We start from the raw sequence: 16,742 nt of genomic DNA, 5'->3' as shown, positions 1-16,742 counted from the left end.
GGTGTATTTTAGTAAGATCGAGTGTACGATATTGGTGAAAACGAATATCCTGTGTTAGGACTTCACTATGGAAATAAAAAAAAGTATAGAAAGTAAAATGGCCGCTTGACCATTGATAGCGGCTTGCTGTCAAAATAGTGGAATCATTTTAGACGACGCGTCGTATACTTTAACTTGTATTAACACAACCTGGATGCATGTTATTAATTTGCAGACCGAATGAATTACATAGTTTATATCTGTATTAACTCGAATATTACCTTGCGGAGGTCATTTACACCTTCGCAACAGGCTTCGTGTCGTGCCCATTGAATTCCATTCGACACTGTTTACTTGTGAAAATGAGTGAAGAGGGCAGTGAGGACTCACCACCAAGGCCTAAGCGCAAGATCAAAAAAGTGATGGTGCTTTCATCTGACTCTAGTTCGGATAGCGATGAAAGCGTCGCGGGAGCGGGATCACGTAGGAAGAGATTGAGGGTGACTGTCGCGGATGTACGCCACACGTTTTCTCTGTTTCTTAAAATGGACCGATTATTATAATACGCAAATTTCAGGTGCTGAGTGATGAAGGTAGCGACAGCAGTGGTAGTTCGGTGGTGTGCGCAGGAGCTCGTCGAAAACGCACACTGCCTAAGCTGCGGGATTCTGAGGGTGACAGCGACACGTCAGGCTGGGCCACGGATCATTCAGACGCACCCAAACCGACGACTGCAGTGAAACCTACTTCTGGCTTTGCATCAGATAGTTCTGAAGGCAATTCTGACAAATGCTCAATTTGCCTAATGCGTTTTACCCACCAAGAAGTAGGAACACCACAAAACTGCGAACATATATTCTGTCTAGACTGTATCACAGAGTGGTCAAGGAATGTCAACACTTGTCCTGTGGATAGAATGAGTTTTGATTTTATAGTAGTGAGAGCCTGTGCTGGTGGTCGTGTGCTACGTACTGAGCCAGTGAAGGTGGTTGAGCGCAGGCCTTCTGTTGATCTACTTGTCGTTGAAGATCCCACTAGCTGCGAGGTACTTGTCTCTTTGATTTTATTTAATATTTGATGATATCTCTATAAACCTGTGGTGAATCATATTATTTGTGTTGTAGATATGTGGCCGCACAGACAATGAGGAGACCATGCTCCTGTGTGACGGCTGTGACCTTGGGTTTCACATGCAGTGTCTCACTCCACCACTGTCTGAGGTAGTCACCTATATAATTCTTGTAATATGTGATTTGCATGTAACTTTCACAGGTGACTTGAACTAGTTAACTTTAAACCATTTAAAAAAATTGCAGGTGCCTGCAGAGCAGTGGATGTGTGCCAATTGTGAGAATATGTTAACGGATGTGAACCACATATTCAATAGTGTCGCAAATAATGTGCCTCTACCACCACATCTAGCTGCACTTGACAGCCAAGAAAGTATTAGATCATTCAATAGTGTTAGATCATCTTTTAGTCACAGAGGTGCAGACGAACCTTCCACATCTGGGTCCAGTGGTGGTCAATTGAATTTTGATGACATACCAACTACATCTAGAGGCACATCTTCTCGATCAGCCAATAGTACTACCTCAAGAACATCTACAGCTAGACACAAAACTACGGCTCATACAAATCGTAGAAGACCAAAGAAAAGACGAACTAAAACTGTCATTATTGAGTATGAAGTTCAAGAAAATGGGAAATTTCCAGTAACTAAACGTGTTAAAAGGAAACTGAAGAAACGAAAGGTTAGTATCGTACTCATGTATGACATGACACATAAATGAGTAGTTAGTGCTAGCCAAACTTATTACTAGTGATCTCATGTTAAAAAACAAGAAATCTCAGGCTGAGTGTTAGATTATGTGATCATATGATTTTCTAAAATCTTTAAAAGCTTATTCTAGTATAACAAAAAAAAAAAGTCTTTTTGGTATTCAAAATCTAATTCTAAACCATTTATATGTTGTTCTATAGTTATTTAAGCATTCTGCACAATCAAAATGTCATGAAAGACAATGATATTAAAACAAAATACATCATAAATAAATGTCTAGGTTAATAATAGATAATATTCATTAATAATTAATTTATGGTATTAAATACACAAACATCACTAAATTGAGACTTAAGTGTCTCAATTTATATTATATTATAAATAAATTACAACTAAAATGTCTTTTTGGTATTCAAAATCTAATTCTAAACCATTTATATGTTGTTCTATAGTTATTTAAGCATTCTGCACAATCAAAATGTCATGAAAGACAATGATATTAAAACAAAATACATCATAAATAAATGTCTAGGTTAATAATAGATAATATTCATTAATAATTAATTTATGGTATTAAATACACAAACATCACTAAATTGAGACTTAAGTGTCTCAATTTATATTATATTATAAATAAATTACAACTAAATTGGAGTAAAAAAATGTATTAATGGGATAATTAGTGATATGAAATACAAGGCTATGCTGTTTACTTCAGTTATTATTACAAAGATTGTTAGTTGTTGTTCTAGCAAAGGTAGTAAAGAGACATACAAAAAGCAGAGTGATTATACCATTCCGTCAGGGTGTGCAAGACAAGATGTAGTGTAATGTGCATCAATGTATTCATACCTACTTATTTTGTAATTGACCGTGACTTATCTGAATGTTAAAATATTTTGACGCAGTCAAAGAGACGTCAGCCGCGCACGGCGGCCCGACGGTCGCACGTCCGCGCCAGCGTGCGCGCCAAGCTGGCCAGCGTGGGCGCCGCGCGGCCCGGCGCGGGGCCGGCGCGGGCCGCGCTCGGCGCCGGCGACCTCCAGCTGGCCACGCGGCGCCAGCGTGCCGGGATCCCTGCGCTAAGTCTGTTTGGCAATCCTCACGAAATAGAATATTTCTCCGAGGAGGACGAAGGCGTCTCCGAAAGCGCCAGCACGGCGGTGGCGGCCCGACCTACATCCAACATTCTTAGTGCATACAGACAGGTGAGTGAGCCGTTACCGGCATTACGTGTTTGGGAATAATCTAATCTAATATATTACATTAATTATGACTTATGCTTTTAGGCTCGAAGAAAGATGATCTCCATTCCGTCTCCTCCTCACGCATCATCGGCGCCTGACGTTCTTTCTTCTATCCTCGAAAGTCAAACTTTGCTTCATTCAAAAAAATCTGTGGTATCAATTTCTGTAGATGGGAGTGTAAATATAAAACTAGAAACCCGCGAAAAGTTACCTAAAAAAATGACAGATGAACCGAAAGAAAAAAATAAGATTGATATCACCCGAGGAGAGGATGCTGCAAAGAAAGTACCTTCGTATCCTGGACAATCCCGCGGAGGCCGAGGCTGGGGCGGCGGATACACCGGGAACTATCACCGCGAGCAAGGCTCTAGCAATCTGAACAACAGAGGTGGCAACTACGACAATAATTATAACTCTGGAGGTTACCAGAATCGGCAGGGGAACGCGTTCAGCCAAAACAACAACGGACGGCGTGACGACCAGGACGCCTACAACAACTACTCCAGACGAGTGCATCAGTACCCACAGGGCGATGAATTGCAGCATGATCGGAACAGGAGACAACCACCTGAACAAAACAGAGGCCAGAACAACCAGCAGCGCCATAATGATCAAAATCGATACAGCTTGGCACCGTCGTGGCAACCCTATGTGCCACCGCCCGTCGGGCCTAGGAACGATCCTCCTTCTATTCAACATAGGCACTCATTCGGTGGTTTTGAAAATCCCCTCGATATGAGAACGGGACCAATAAGGCGACAAAACTCGGCAAATAATAACTCTGCAACACTCAACGAATCACAAAGCATGCAGCATCCGGCCACTAAGCCACAAGCACAGCCGTACCGTCCCCTACCAGAGCCCCCGGTGTTTAACTTCAATAAAACTCCTGACATCGATAAATCTGAGGATGAAAAGAGTGATTCTAGTTTAGTCATAGATACTGAAAAGTACGATCCGACGGAACCGACGAACGATGATGACAGTGGGGATGACGACACTGCCACCGCGGCGGCTGTCGAGCCACCGCCCAGCGCTGCGCCCCCAGCTCCTTCGCCCCCCTCTGTGGGCGCCGGGCCGGTGGGCTCTGGGCCCGCGGGCGCCGGGGCGCTGGGCGTGCCGCACGGGCTGCTGGACAGCGCGGTGCGGCAGGTGCTGCACGAGCACCGCTCGCTGCTGGCGCCCGCCGCGCCCGCGCCGCCCAGCGACGACGACGACGAGGGCGACTGCCCCAACTTCTCCATCTACTCGGCCACCAGCGTGCACATCGCCAACAACTCGGCCGAGCTGCCCAGCGAGCCGCCGCCGCCGCCCTCGCTGCACGACGGCCTGGAGGACCTGGTGCAGGAGGACGACGAGGCGCCCGACCCCGCCGAGCCCGAGCCCCGGCCCCAGCTCGAGCTCTCCCACCACTCCACTCGTACCGAGACTGTGACGACGCGCTACACTACCGATTCTATTTCTAAAAAAAAATCAGAAGAAGAATTAAAAGAGAAAGTGTCGAAGCGTTGTCCGATCACAACAAATCCGCGCAATCCCATAAAAATAAAGCTCAATACGCCGTCGTTGATTAAACGACAAGTCAGTCTTTATGATGAGGACTTGGAAGATGAAGAAGAGGTGAACGAGGACAACGACGTCGCGGCGACCACGGAGCCCGATGTGGAAGCGCGAGACAAGCGCGCCAGTAGCGACCGCGACTCCCCACTCTGTGACGAGCAACTGTCCTCCGAGCCCGCTCTCGATTCCCAGTTGACCACTCCAGCCGAAATCATCAACCACAAGGATTCGGATGCAACACAACCAGAGAGTCAAAAGAGTTTTGCTGAAACAGAGGAGCATGCGGCCACTGAGTTGGAGGCAGAGGTCGCAGACGAGGCGGGGGAGCCGGCGCCGGGCGAGCTGGACGAGGACAGCTCCCCGGACCTGTCCGCCTCCGACACCGAGCTGCCGCTGCTCGACCGCTCGCCCAGGAAGGGCTCTGTCGACAGAACGGATGAACTTATTGAGAAAATGACTGAATCTATTAGTGAAACAGAAGACGAGCGCAGTTACACGCCGTGCCTCGACGAGAACAAGTCGAAAGACACATCTTTAGAGACAGAGAAAGAAAAAGGCATAGAAGGACTGGACACCGAGATGATATCTGAGGATGAAGGCAACGGCTTGTTTTCGGATAACGAGCGCGCGCCGTCCGAGCAGTCGCGCGGCTCTCCAGCCAAGCTACCCACCAACGAAAACGAGGAGGGAGAGATCGTCGACAAAAAGAAGGAGGCGCGCGTCGACGACGGCAAAAAGAAGAAGAAGAAAGAATCCAAGAAGGAGAGTAAAGAAAAGAGTAAAACTAAGAGCAAAAAGGCAGAGGTCGCCTTTAAGAAACTTAGCAAGAGCGGCAAGGAGAGGAACTATAGAGATAAAGACAAAAAACGAGAACGGCGGGAGTCCAGCGACGGAGAGCGCGAGCGAGCCAAGCAGCGCCGCAAGGAGCGCAGGAAGGATCTCGAGCGGTACGACGTGCGCACCGTCGTGTCCGACAAGCGGCGCCGGCCCAAGGACGCCTTCGGCCGCGACGTGTCCCCCCGCGCCCGCTCCCCCAGCCCCCCGCGCCCGGCTCGCGCCTCCCGTTCCCCGCGTCCGCTCCGCGGCTCGCGCTCCCCCCGCCTACCCCGCGCCTCGCGCTCCCCTCGTCTAGCACGCGCGTCCCGCTCCCCCCGTGTACCGCGTGCGTCCCGTTCCCCCCGCCTGCCTCGCGCTTCTCGCTCTCCCCGCGCGGCTCGTGCGTCCCGTTCGCCGCGGCCAGGCCGCCTGTCTCGTTCGCCCCGCGCAGGCCGCCTGTCTCGCTCGCCCCGTGCAGGCCGCCTGTCCCGCTCGCCTCGTGCAGGTCGCTTGTCCCGTTCGCCCCGTGCAGGCCGCCTGTCCCGCTCGCCCCGACTGTCCCGCTCCCCGCGCGTGTCCCGCTCTCCCCCGCGCCTGACTCCAGTGCGGCGCGGCCGCATGTCTGCGTCCCCGCGCTCCTCTCCCCGCGCCTCGTCCCCCGCGCGCGCCCCGCGCCGCCGCCGCCGCTCCACCGAGCGAGAGAAGCGAGTGGAGTCTCGGAAGCGACGCTCCACTGAACGTACGCGAAAACGACGTCGTTCGGGCTCCGGTTCTAAAAGTCCACGGTCCAAACCTACAAAACGAAAAAAACGCATCCGCTCCGAACGTTCGGTCTCTCGACGTCGCTCTCCACGGAGACGCAGTCCGCGTCGCCGTCGCGCCCGCCGGCGCAGCGCCAGTCGCTCGCCGGAGCCGTCCCCAGCAGGCTCGGGGGGCGTAGCCCCGGCCGCAGGCTCCGGGGGCGCAGGCTCCATAGACTCGCAGCTACTGTCCCCGCGCACGCCGCCGCCGGAGCCCGAGCCGGTGCGGGCGCGCCGCCGCCGCGACCCCGCGCGTCACCGACGCACCAGAGACGCGCCCGGCCCCTCCAAGGAAGTGTTCACATCGGGAGACAACATTCTCGTCAGCGTCAGCTTCAAGGAGCAGGAGCGCGCGGAGGACGACGAGCGTCGGTCGCGTAGACGATCACGGAGGCGACGCAGACGACGGGCCGCGGCCCCCGACAGCGACGCGGCGGCGCCCCGGCCCGTGGCCATCATAGACCTGGAGCGCTCGCCCTTCCGCGAGCTCACTCCGTCGCCGCGCAACGTCATCGTACTCAGCGACAGCGAGCCCGGGGAGAAGGAGGCGGAGCGGGCGCCGGGGGCCGGGCCGCCCGCGCCCGTGGAGGCCGTGGGGCCCAAGACGCCGCCGTCCCCGGGCCGCAGCGCGCCCGAGCCGGCGCCGGAGGCGGGCGAGGCGGAGGAGGCGCGCGGCCCCAACACGCCGCCGGAGCCGCCGGAGTCGCCTGACGCGTACGACCCGTACGAGCCGACGCGGTCGGCCTCCGGCTCGCCCCGCTCGGCGCCGGCCGCCAGCCCGGCGCGGACCTGTATGACGCTGGAGACGGCGCAGAAGACCAACATGTCGGCCGATGATGTCATCGACCGTCGCCCTCTCTCTCCAATAGAAAAGGTACTTAAACTACTACTACTTAAACAATGCACGTGTGCTGCATCCAACATTTTATAGGATTGAGCGACAAACGAGTAGACTTTACCTAATTATAAGGAACCGGCGCCGCCCATGGGCACAGTGCAACATCAGTAGTTACCAAAGAAGTAGGCAGTAGGCATTACTATGATTAGAAATCATAAGCCTCCAGGTTTCTTCACGATGTTTTCCTTCCTTGTTGGTCACTGATGTCTGGTGTCTAATAATCTTAGAAAGTACATATAACTGGGTAAACGTCATATAGGTTTCGAACCCTCATGCACGAGAAACAAGCGTCTTAAAACTCCGGGTCACGATACACCCACTTTTCACAAATTATAAGTGTTATGGTTTACATATTCATTATGTTTATGTTGTGGTGTGTTTGCAGGTGATGGCGTTACTACAGTCCACGCGCGACGTGTCCCCGGAGCCCCCGCCCAGCGAGACGGCCGCGGCCCCCGCGCCCGCGCCCGCCGACGGCGCCCCGGCCGCGGCCGCCGCCACGCCCGGGGCGCTGGGGGCGCCAGCCACACCTGCGCCGGCGCCCCCGGTCCAGGCGCCGCCCGTGCGCATCGTGCTACCTTCACCGACGCGCTCACAGCCGCCTAAATTGTTCCTGGCCAAGCCCTCCCCGATCAAGTCGGACCCTATCAAGCCCATGCAAGCCACTAAGATCCAGCGGCCGGCGGCGCTGGGCCCGAGCACGGCGGCCGTGGCGGCGCGGCGCCGGGACGGCCCGGACTCGGACGGCGACGCGGACTCGCCCTACTCGCCCGGCTCCAGCGACTTCGGAGACCTATTCGAGCCCCCGGCGGGGGCGCGCGGCGCCTTCGACACGCTCTTGGAGCGCCCGCGCCGCAAGCGGCCGCAAGGCGCCGCCAAGGTGCCCGTCAAACTCAGCCGGAAGAAAGGTACGCCCCCGCCCTCCGGCTGGACTAGGGCCTGGAGTGTCGGCAGTGCGCTAACGATCTGTTTGTGTCCCCAGGTAAAACACAAGTGGGAGTCAAGATCGACGAGGACAACCTGAAGATTCTCGACGACCTCCCCAGCTCGGCCGTCGAGATGCAAGTGAAGAGCAAAGTGAGCAATCACGCTGTATATGTGTGTGACCGATGTTATACTAACTAGTAGCGCTTGTGACCGTAGCTCGCGTGTGTGTGGGGGTGTGTGGGCGACACTACAGCCGTGATGATGTTTCAGTTCCTGAAGAAGCTGAACCGCCAGGAGCGCGTGGTGGAGGAAGTGAAGCTGGTGCTGAAGCCGCACTACAACAAGAAGCACGTCACCAAGGACGAGTACAAGGACATCCTGCGCCGCGCCGTGCCCAAGGTACTTGTCCTCATATTGCGCTCGCCGCCCTGCGAAACTAATTCTTTATGCTACCGTACGAGCTGTGGCTGCCCGCTCGGTTGCTGCGCAACGTGATGCAGGTTGGATTCCCGCACAGAGCAAAAGTATAGTCCTTCAATTGTTGATCGACATCCAGATCTGAGTGTAACAAACATATGAATTTGTACTGTGAGAGCCCATGTAGTAGTTATACATATTATAGTACAATATGTTGCCTATTTTCTTATCGATATTATACTTACATATTGATATGTTATATACAATATGACATTACTGTTTCAGATCTGTCACAACAAGACGGGAGAAATCAATCCAGCTAAAATTCAGGCACTCGTAGAGGCGTATGTGAAAAAGTTCAGAAAAAAACATAAACTGGGACTAGTGTAGTGACGCCAGTGGTGACTAGTGGCGACTATTGGCTCCTGGTGGTGTCTGGTGGCTCCCGGCGGTGACTGGCGGCCGCTGGCGGCGACTGGTGGCCACTAGTGGTGGCTGGTGGTAGTTGTATACATAGTGTAGCATAGAGAGAGAGGCGCGCAGGCCTGCCTGGCGCTTCTATCAGAATAATATTGTAATTATAATTTATGTAATGACGATCTATTTTACTTAAACTTTTATTTAAATAAATAGTATTTAATTATGAAAGTAACACCAGACTATTTATTTCCATCATCTCGTCAATGTGTGTAACAAGTGTTATTGTATTGGAGATGGCAAGTACAAACTTATTGTTTTAATATATGCAGTGCTGTTCGTTTAGATAAACTAAAATTATTGTATTGGAATAATCTTTATTGTGCATATCATCTTCATTGCTTGATTTATTTTTTTATAATCTGTAAGAACCACTTTACTTTTCCTGAATTAAATATGGTACTCGGAAGTTGGGAACTGGTCAACAGCGAGATATTGATGAAAATTCGTAAAAATTAAATGCTAAGTTTGCTCTATGAAGCTACACCCAGGTCAGCCTTTGAGTTTACCAAAACTGTAGGTCTACTCCCATTCTCGAATGCGAAGTTTCGTTTAATCTTCGGCCGCAAGTGTTAGTGGGTTTTATTAATTTACTAATAATATTACTTAGAATAACATTTTATTTATAATTTCCAAGTTTCGTTTCGTTCATTTTTGTTCACGAAAGTTCGCAATAAATGGAATTGTAGTACGATATCTGCGAAGTTTCGGACGAAACTTCGCTTTTCGTTGAATTAGAGTAGACCTCTTGAACTGCCTCGTTGGTCGAGTTCAATTCCCGGGTCGGGCAAAGTATTCCTAGGCCCTTTTCGGTATTTCGAAAATTTCTCAGTAGTAGGCCACGCAGTGATGAGCCACAAGGCTCGGATACCGGTTAAATTTTCAAACCGTTATTATGTACTTGTACGCAAAACCTTTACATTGGGTTTCGTTCGCGAAACCGGTTTTTTTAAACCGGTATTTGGAACAGTATTTTCATAAAGGTTTTTTCGGATTAACCGGTTTAGAGCAATAAAAACCGGTTAATACGACGCACATCAAAGAAACGCCGCGCGCTGTTCAGCTTATTTCAATAATAATATTTCAACGCGTGTACCGACATGCCCCTCGTCGAATAAACCGGTTAATTTAGGTTAAAATAAAGTTCTTTAATGTTCACGTTCTTAAGAAAAGTTCGGAGGAAAACCGATATAAACCGGTATTTTTTAAACCGGTTCTGAGCCGTGATGAGCCATTCCTCGGACCAGTTCGCTATTTTATTTAACAAAAGGCTTTTCTCCTTTTTCGGGTCGTGGGTGCATGAAAGGAATCCATATTGTTGCTTGTACCACTATTATCGTCATCTAACTCTCTTGAGTTAAACTATCAAAACCTCGTGGAATGAAAGAAAGTTACATTTTAACACGATGTTTTATTTCTAAAATACAAACATAAAAGGCATCATTGGCTTGTTTATTGTTGACACTACGTCCTAGCGCTAGCGACACAACATTGCAGACTACTAGCGGACAGCGCGCTACGGTACAGGAGACTGTCCGTGTAGTCAGACGGCGGGCGCGAACCCGATGCGTTTGCCTGCCACGTCGAACTCCGTGTAGTACTTGCCGATGAACACGTCGCCCAGGATCCACAGCGGGCCGTTGGGCGGCGGGATGTCCAGGCCCATGAACCCGGACAGGCACACCGTCTTACCGAACTGAGTCACCTGCACAACACATATATTCACTGACCACTGGGATATCGCTACAGTATTTGGATGCAGAGAAATACTGTTTCTTCTCTTTTAAGAAAAAACGTTGCCCCCTACTAGTATTTTCTCCTGTGTCATAGGTGCGTTTACAAACATACAAGTTCACATACACATCACACCCAGACACGAAACAACATTTTGTGGATCACATAAAGAGTTATATCGTGCGGGAATCGAACCCGCTACAAGTTGCACGGCAGCAATTTGCCCAGCCACCGCACCAACAGTGCAGTCAAATTCATTAAGACAATGTGTTTTCATTGTCCGTTAGTTTCATATATTATTATTGTTGTTGATATTATTATTTTCTTCTCCGTGAAATCTACACATTAAGGTTGGTTGCTGTTTATGATCAATTCCTAAGTCATATCGAGTAAAAATAATCAAAGTTTGTAATCACTGGATTAGAAAATTTAATATCTCAAGAACTTCCAAAATAGCGTGAGACTGTGTATTAAATTAAACCAAAAAATGTATGGTTCGATTTCGATATTCCATCATTCAATATTTCATTACACAAGTATACAGAATCTAAGAAAATAACCGATTTTTAAGAATAACAACTACGATAGATCTGAAAATGGACAACTGACGTAACATAATGTGAACCACGCTGAAGGTTTGGAATTGTAATGGCGACCTCTCAGTATTAGTCCAAGATGCCAGAGCCGTAAGACACAACTTATTTTCTAAAGTATATAACCGTCGGACTCAGTATTCTTTGTGTACCTATTTTTTAATACCTGAATGTTTGTAGAACTTACTCGGTAACACCTGCGCAGGTACCAGGTGTGAAAGGTAACTACAAATCAGAGTTACGTACATTTTTATGACTGATATTTCATATATGTTTTGTAGAATATTACTCTGAACTCATATAAAAAAATTAGTTGCTTGTAATGGGCCAAATCGTTTATCGGACACTTTAAAGCTCTAAAAAATAGCGTGCCTTACAGAATTCAAATAGTAACATATGGTGCCCCTATGATGCAGAACTTTTTGCTATTTGTAAAATTAGTATAAATGACACAGGTACCTAGTACTTGTATGGGTATGTGTACATTCAGGGATTAAGAAGTACACGAGAGACTACTGAGAACCGACGGTTATATGCTTCAGACAATAAGTAGTGTCCCTCGGCCCAGGACGTTCATAATGAGTAACAGCGGCACATAGACCGCCACACGTGCGTTGACCTCTTAGATTGTGTCGACTAACTGCAGTTACGAGAGTCGGATATACAATTATATCATTTTCAAAGTTTGCAACGCATGATCGGACTCCGACTAGTACATATACGGGCGCGTACAGAACAGTTTACTTTGTAGTAAAGCAAGAGAGTGGGTACTCACGCGCAGCACATAGTCGACCCCCTCGAGCGTGAAGCGAGTGCCGGCCACGGTGAAGGAGACGGGCGGCAGCTTGTCGATGAGCGAGCAGTCCACGGCGTACTGGCCGAACGCCATCGGCGTCGCGCCCAGCGCCTTGTTCAGCGCCTCCACCTCCTCGCTGGGGCCCGCGATCAGGGACGTGCCCGTGTCGGCGATGGCCTCGCAGCCCTGCACATTTGTATTTGTCTGTAGATGCTTCACTTACAATTACGTTCGGGAGGAACCCCGAACTAGTGCCTGCCGAAGGACTCCCGCAAGCCCACAGGAGTTACAAGTGCGTTGCCGACTGAGCCAACTCAATAGTTTGGAGATGTGTATGTATATATGTGAATAGATATCACATTTCGTTGAAGCGTGACACCGATAAGATTTTTGCTTTGTCTTGGCAGATGCTCAAACAATTTTGTTGACGCCAGTCGCCACAATGAATTATGTTGCACAATCTGTATTGTTGCAAGCGTCGTGTGGTCGATGTATTGTGTCGGACAGTCACGGACAACGTGATGCTACTTGACAGCTAATCATCAACAAAGTTGCTTGTGTACTTCGTTCACACTTTACGCTGCCCTTTGTGAACCTACAATTACAGTTGTAGTAAAGTAGTAGACAATGTACAATTCCAGAAACTCACATTTGCGCAGAAAGCCTTCCCGTTGACCAGCACGGCGTCCATGTGGAACTGCCAGTAGGCGGCGCGGTTGACGGGCACGTACGTAAAGTTGCCGGAGTAGTGCGCCGGGTCGGAGCCACCCAGGATGATCTCGCCGCCCTGCGCCGCGCTCGGGTCCCGGTTGAGGTAGAATGAGAACACTGGCTTCACCAGCCCCTGCGCCACCATGTTGTCAAACACAGGGGTCACGCCGTCCACTGAGATGCTGCGAGCAATGCCAACCTTTAGCAGTTATACTATTACCAATTTGTTCAGCTGCTAGTTACATATGTTCCTGTTTCCCAAACAGGTAACAGATGAGAGCACGAAGGAGGATTCCTTCGACTGGCGCAGTAACTGCGTAGTGTAGCTTTGTTTGTATGGTACAAACATATTGTTGTTAGGGGTCTGAAGTGAGAATGTGACGTTTATGTATTATGTTTGTAGATTGAAGCATGTAGGAGCGGCATGGAGTTACCTGCTGAAGGCCATGCCGAGGATGCCGTCGAACTTGGCGGCCACGAAGGCGAGGCCGGGCTCCGACATGGCCTCGGCGAAGGTCTGGCCGCGCACCGTGATGCCGCCCACCGTGACGTCATCGCGCGACAGGAACCCGGACAGGCTGCCGGACCCGTAGTGGATGGCGAACTCCGTGCCGTTGGCGCGGTACGAGCTCGACTTGCTGCTGTCGTACTTGTTGTGCAGCACTGCCACACGACGCCACACGTTAGACAACCACGTACTCACTACTGCCTAACTAATAGCTATTTGGTATTATACAAGGCACGAACCCGTTTGACATAATTATTTAGCTAGATGTACCAAAAATCTTTTTTAATCGTGAGCTTTTATTAGGGATTTTTCCTAATAGAAACATGAGAGCCCCATTATATAATACAAAAAATTAAGCAGCTAACAGTTAACAGGTTTAACTTGCCCTTTTTAAAATGAAATGATTTATTTTAAATACGAAATTTGAGATTCATCATAGAGCACAGTTCACAGTCCGGACGAGTGCCGGCCGGACATTAACATCAAACAATAAATGGGTTTATTTTCATAAATATTTTGTTTACGCTATCGCAGTACTCATGCGACGCGAACCGCTCGCGCGATATGAAATATTTACAGCTTGCTTTGTTATTATTTAACTGATAACCTCATTACATTACACCGGCCGGCAGAGGTTGGCGCGATACAGATTGGAGTGACCGAGCGAAGTACTCACGGCAGGCGATGTTGGTAAAGTGGCACTTCTTGGACGGTACCCACAGGTTGGAGGAGCCGGTGTCGAACACTACCTTGAAGGTCTGCGGCGGAGACCCGATGGAGATCGGCCCGTAGTATTGTGCCTGCCGGACATAACACACGACTGTTTCATACAGCTACAACTATATGGGGGCAACGCTACAACTAGTTTTGTCTAAGAACAGCCCAGGGAAGTGAAGCGCCAGACCGCGCCGTCACGGTAATGTTATTTAATAAATAATGATATTACCGTGGCACCGTTACTGCCCATATACTAAGCAGAACAAGTCAATGAACATATACTCTTTCAACATCACACCACTAGCTCACGCGAGTGGTGGAGCCTTCGTAAATAATAAATTAGTTGCAATAACATTAGCAGGTACGACGTATTTTATCAGCAGTGCTCAAGAAGTGTATGTGTGTGTGGTTTGTGTAATGTATGTACTATGTAGGTGTGGGTGGGCGACGAGTGTTCCGAGACAAAGGTCAAGCCGCCGCCCGGTCGCAGCTCGGGTTATCAATTATTTGTCATCAGGCAACAATACCCGTACATTTAGCACATACTTGAAAATAACAAAGGGAAAATAAAGTCATATTAAGATGCTCAGTTCTCCACGCAGTGACAAGACAAGAATCCAAATGTCCAAAGGACAATGTGAAAGAAACAAAGTGTCTGAGCCAGGGGAAAGTTACTGAATTAAATAATCACAAGAGCATATACCTAAACATTCTAGATTTTAATTCACATCTTTTTATTCTCTTAAGTTGCAACATAAAATCCCAAAATTTTGTTCTATAACTTACTGTAGACAAGCCACTGACAAAATTCTCTGTTATATAGTCACAATTGAAATATTATATAACAGTTAATGGTTTACTTTACAGTAAACCTTAATCTTTTTGTTAATTATTTGTGTGTATTCCAACTCATAATGTAGTAACCTTCCTCAAGGAAAAATTTGTAATATATCAGTACTGCAACCGGCGATGTGACACCTCACAGTGTAACATGAAACAATCACTGTGTGTGCTCTATGCCACTTTTACATATATGTAATAATATATATATATAATATTTGTCATTTAACTTTTTTTACGTTTTCCATGGGCTCTAATTACCAAAATTAAAGCAAATAAAAATATATTCTGCCTATGACCATTCACTCCAAAATGGTATAAATTAATAAACCATGCCACTGTTATGTATAAATAAAAAAAAGAGTATTTACATCTAAGTAGTTTGACAGGGGTTCTGGAGCTGGTCCAGAGACAGCATACTTGATCCTCAGCACTTGCAGGTCAGTCCCCACCTCTTGGAAATGCTTGCGAACAGTTTTCATGCGGTACAGTGGTACTCTGCACAAATACAACGCTCCATAAGCTTACTTCAAGTCCAAGAAGCAGGAAAATATTTTTCTCTTTGAAACTGGAATTGCCTCGTTCTGATTAAATTAGTATGCAAGTGATGCATCATACCGACTTTCTATTTTATATTTACAGAGATTTATATTATGTTGATAAAGTACAAACTACCACTTAATGAGAAGGTAGATTCGTATTACTTCAACTACCACAAACAAATATAAAACTAAACATTATTCAAATGAGTGGTACCTGAGAAAGCCGCACACAGAAGTGGCAGCTAGCGCGAGGAATAGCAAGAGTAATTTCCCCATTTTTTCTTGCAAGTCACGCACGACTCTGAAATACAAATGAAAAATTAACTACCTACAAAATAACAAAAAAATACTTTAACTATACCGCTCAAGTTATATATCTACCAGTATGAGGAAATTTCTCCGATAACGGAGAAAACAATGGCTACAACAAAATGATAACTGCGTTCGTAATTCTATTCGTTCGCAATCAAATTATAATTAGATTATTTTATTTTGCCGGCGCAATCAGATCGACAGTACCGACACAAATGATTTGACTCATTTCACATTTGACGCGAAATGCGAAATCATCGCAATGTCATTGTCAAATTGTCGTCAAGTATTTATGTCACAGATAATGTATCCTTAGTGTTGCCAAATGAATAGAATTTTTCGTTTTCCACTTTCCACTTCTGTATACAAGTTTTCATTTCAGGCATGAGGCAATCAGCCTCTTCCTTCTGGGTACGTTCTATAATTTGTAATATTTACGCTTGCCAGAAAATACAAACTACTCCTGCTCCTTGGAGTAAGCAGTTTTATATTAAAAAACTGTATGTTTTGTAGGTAGACGAGCAGCTAGAACCGGAATTATCGAATTAAGTACCGGTGTTAGAGCAACAGACACAGTGTTAGATGACCACATTTTTTTATATATATTATAGAGTTAAACATTTTATATAGAGTGTATCATACAAAATAAGTACTTTAGAAAATAAAAAGATTGTATTTTAAAAAACCGGCTAAGTGCGAGTCGGACTCGCCCATGAAGGGTTCCGTATAGGGTTCCCAGATAGATTCTTCCTGTTATCGGGATCAATAACCGATTTATCGGGAATTTAGGGCTTTGATCGGGAGAAATAAAAAAACCGGCCAAGTGCGAGTCGGACTCACCCAGGAAGGGTTCCGTAGCAGCAAGTAGATGACATAATATAAAAGTTATAGAATAACTTGGTTTTACATACTGATTGTATGAACGACAAAGTTACATTTGCGGTTTTTTTTTAAGGAATAGTAGGCAAACGAGCAAAATAGCACGGTTTTTAAAACTCTTTTATTTCTTAAAAACTAATAACGATATCTCGTTCAAACCAATTTTCATTGAAAGTCTCCATTAAGGTCTACAGCATATATTTTTT

General features: G+C 47.5%; 2 protein-coding genes across 6 annotated transcripts; one reads left to right on the top strand and one right to left on the bottom strand.

The window, feature by feature from the left end:
- The first annotated feature begins 81 nt into the window (after window positions 1–81).
- On the top strand, window positions 82–9,079 carry LOC118276440 (PHD and RING finger domain-containing protein 1). 4 transcript variants are annotated; one of them, XM_035594750.2, is made up of 10 exons: window positions 82–479; window positions 557–1,024; window positions 1,104–1,199; window positions 1,296–1,733; window positions 2,671–2,970; window positions 3,052–7,059; window positions 7,469–7,991; window positions 8,066–8,160; window positions 8,281–8,409; window positions 8,713–9,079. In XM_035594750.2, the coding sequence occupies exons 1-10, from the start codon at window positions 342–344 to the stop codon at window positions 8,815–8,817; spliced, it is 6,300 nt and encodes a 2,099-aa protein (XP_035450643.2). In that variant the 5' UTR covers window positions 82–341; the 3' UTR covers window positions 8,818–9,079. The 4 variants fall into 4 exon arrangements, with proteins under 4 accessions (XP_035450643.2, XP_035450642.2, XP_050563510.1 ...); XM_035594749.2 differs by having other exon boundaries at window positions 8,066–8,181; XM_050707553.1 differs by having other exon boundaries at window positions 82–494.
- A 1,216-nt stretch (window positions 9,080–10,295) lies between these two features.
- Window positions 10,296–15,906, bottom strand: LOC118276061 (lysosomal aspartic protease). 2 transcript variants are annotated; one of them, XM_035594197.2, is made up of 8 exons: window positions 15,727–15,906; window positions 15,560–15,646; window positions 15,175–15,301; window positions 13,923–14,046; window positions 13,173–13,401; window positions 12,677–12,920; window positions 12,007–12,213; window positions 10,296–10,609 (listed from the first exon to the last, which is right to left on the bottom strand). In XM_035594197.2, exons 2-8 carry the CDS (start codon window positions 15,619–15,621, stop codon window positions 10,448–10,450), a joined length of 1,155 nt encoding a protein of 384 aa, XP_035450090.2. In that variant the 5' UTR covers window positions 15,622–15,646; window positions 15,727–15,906; the 3' UTR covers window positions 10,296–10,447. The 2 variants fall into 2 exon arrangements, with proteins under 2 accessions (XP_035450090.2, XP_035450091.2); XM_035594198.2 differs by lacking the exons at window positions 15,175–15,301; window positions 15,560–15,646; window positions 15,727–15,906 and adding an exon at window positions 14,193–14,228.
- Window positions 15,907–16,742: the final 836 nt, after the last annotated feature.

The sequence above is a fragment of the Spodoptera frugiperda genome, chromosome 31, assembly GCF_023101765.2.
Source record: "Spodoptera frugiperda isolate SF20-4 chromosome 31, AGI-APGP_CSIRO_Sfru_2.0, whole genome shotgun sequence".
Classification (NCBI taxonomy): domain Eukaryota; kingdom Metazoa; phylum Arthropoda; class Insecta; order Lepidoptera; family Noctuidae; genus Spodoptera; species Spodoptera frugiperda.
This window is presented reverse-complemented; position numbering and strand designations above follow the sequence as displayed.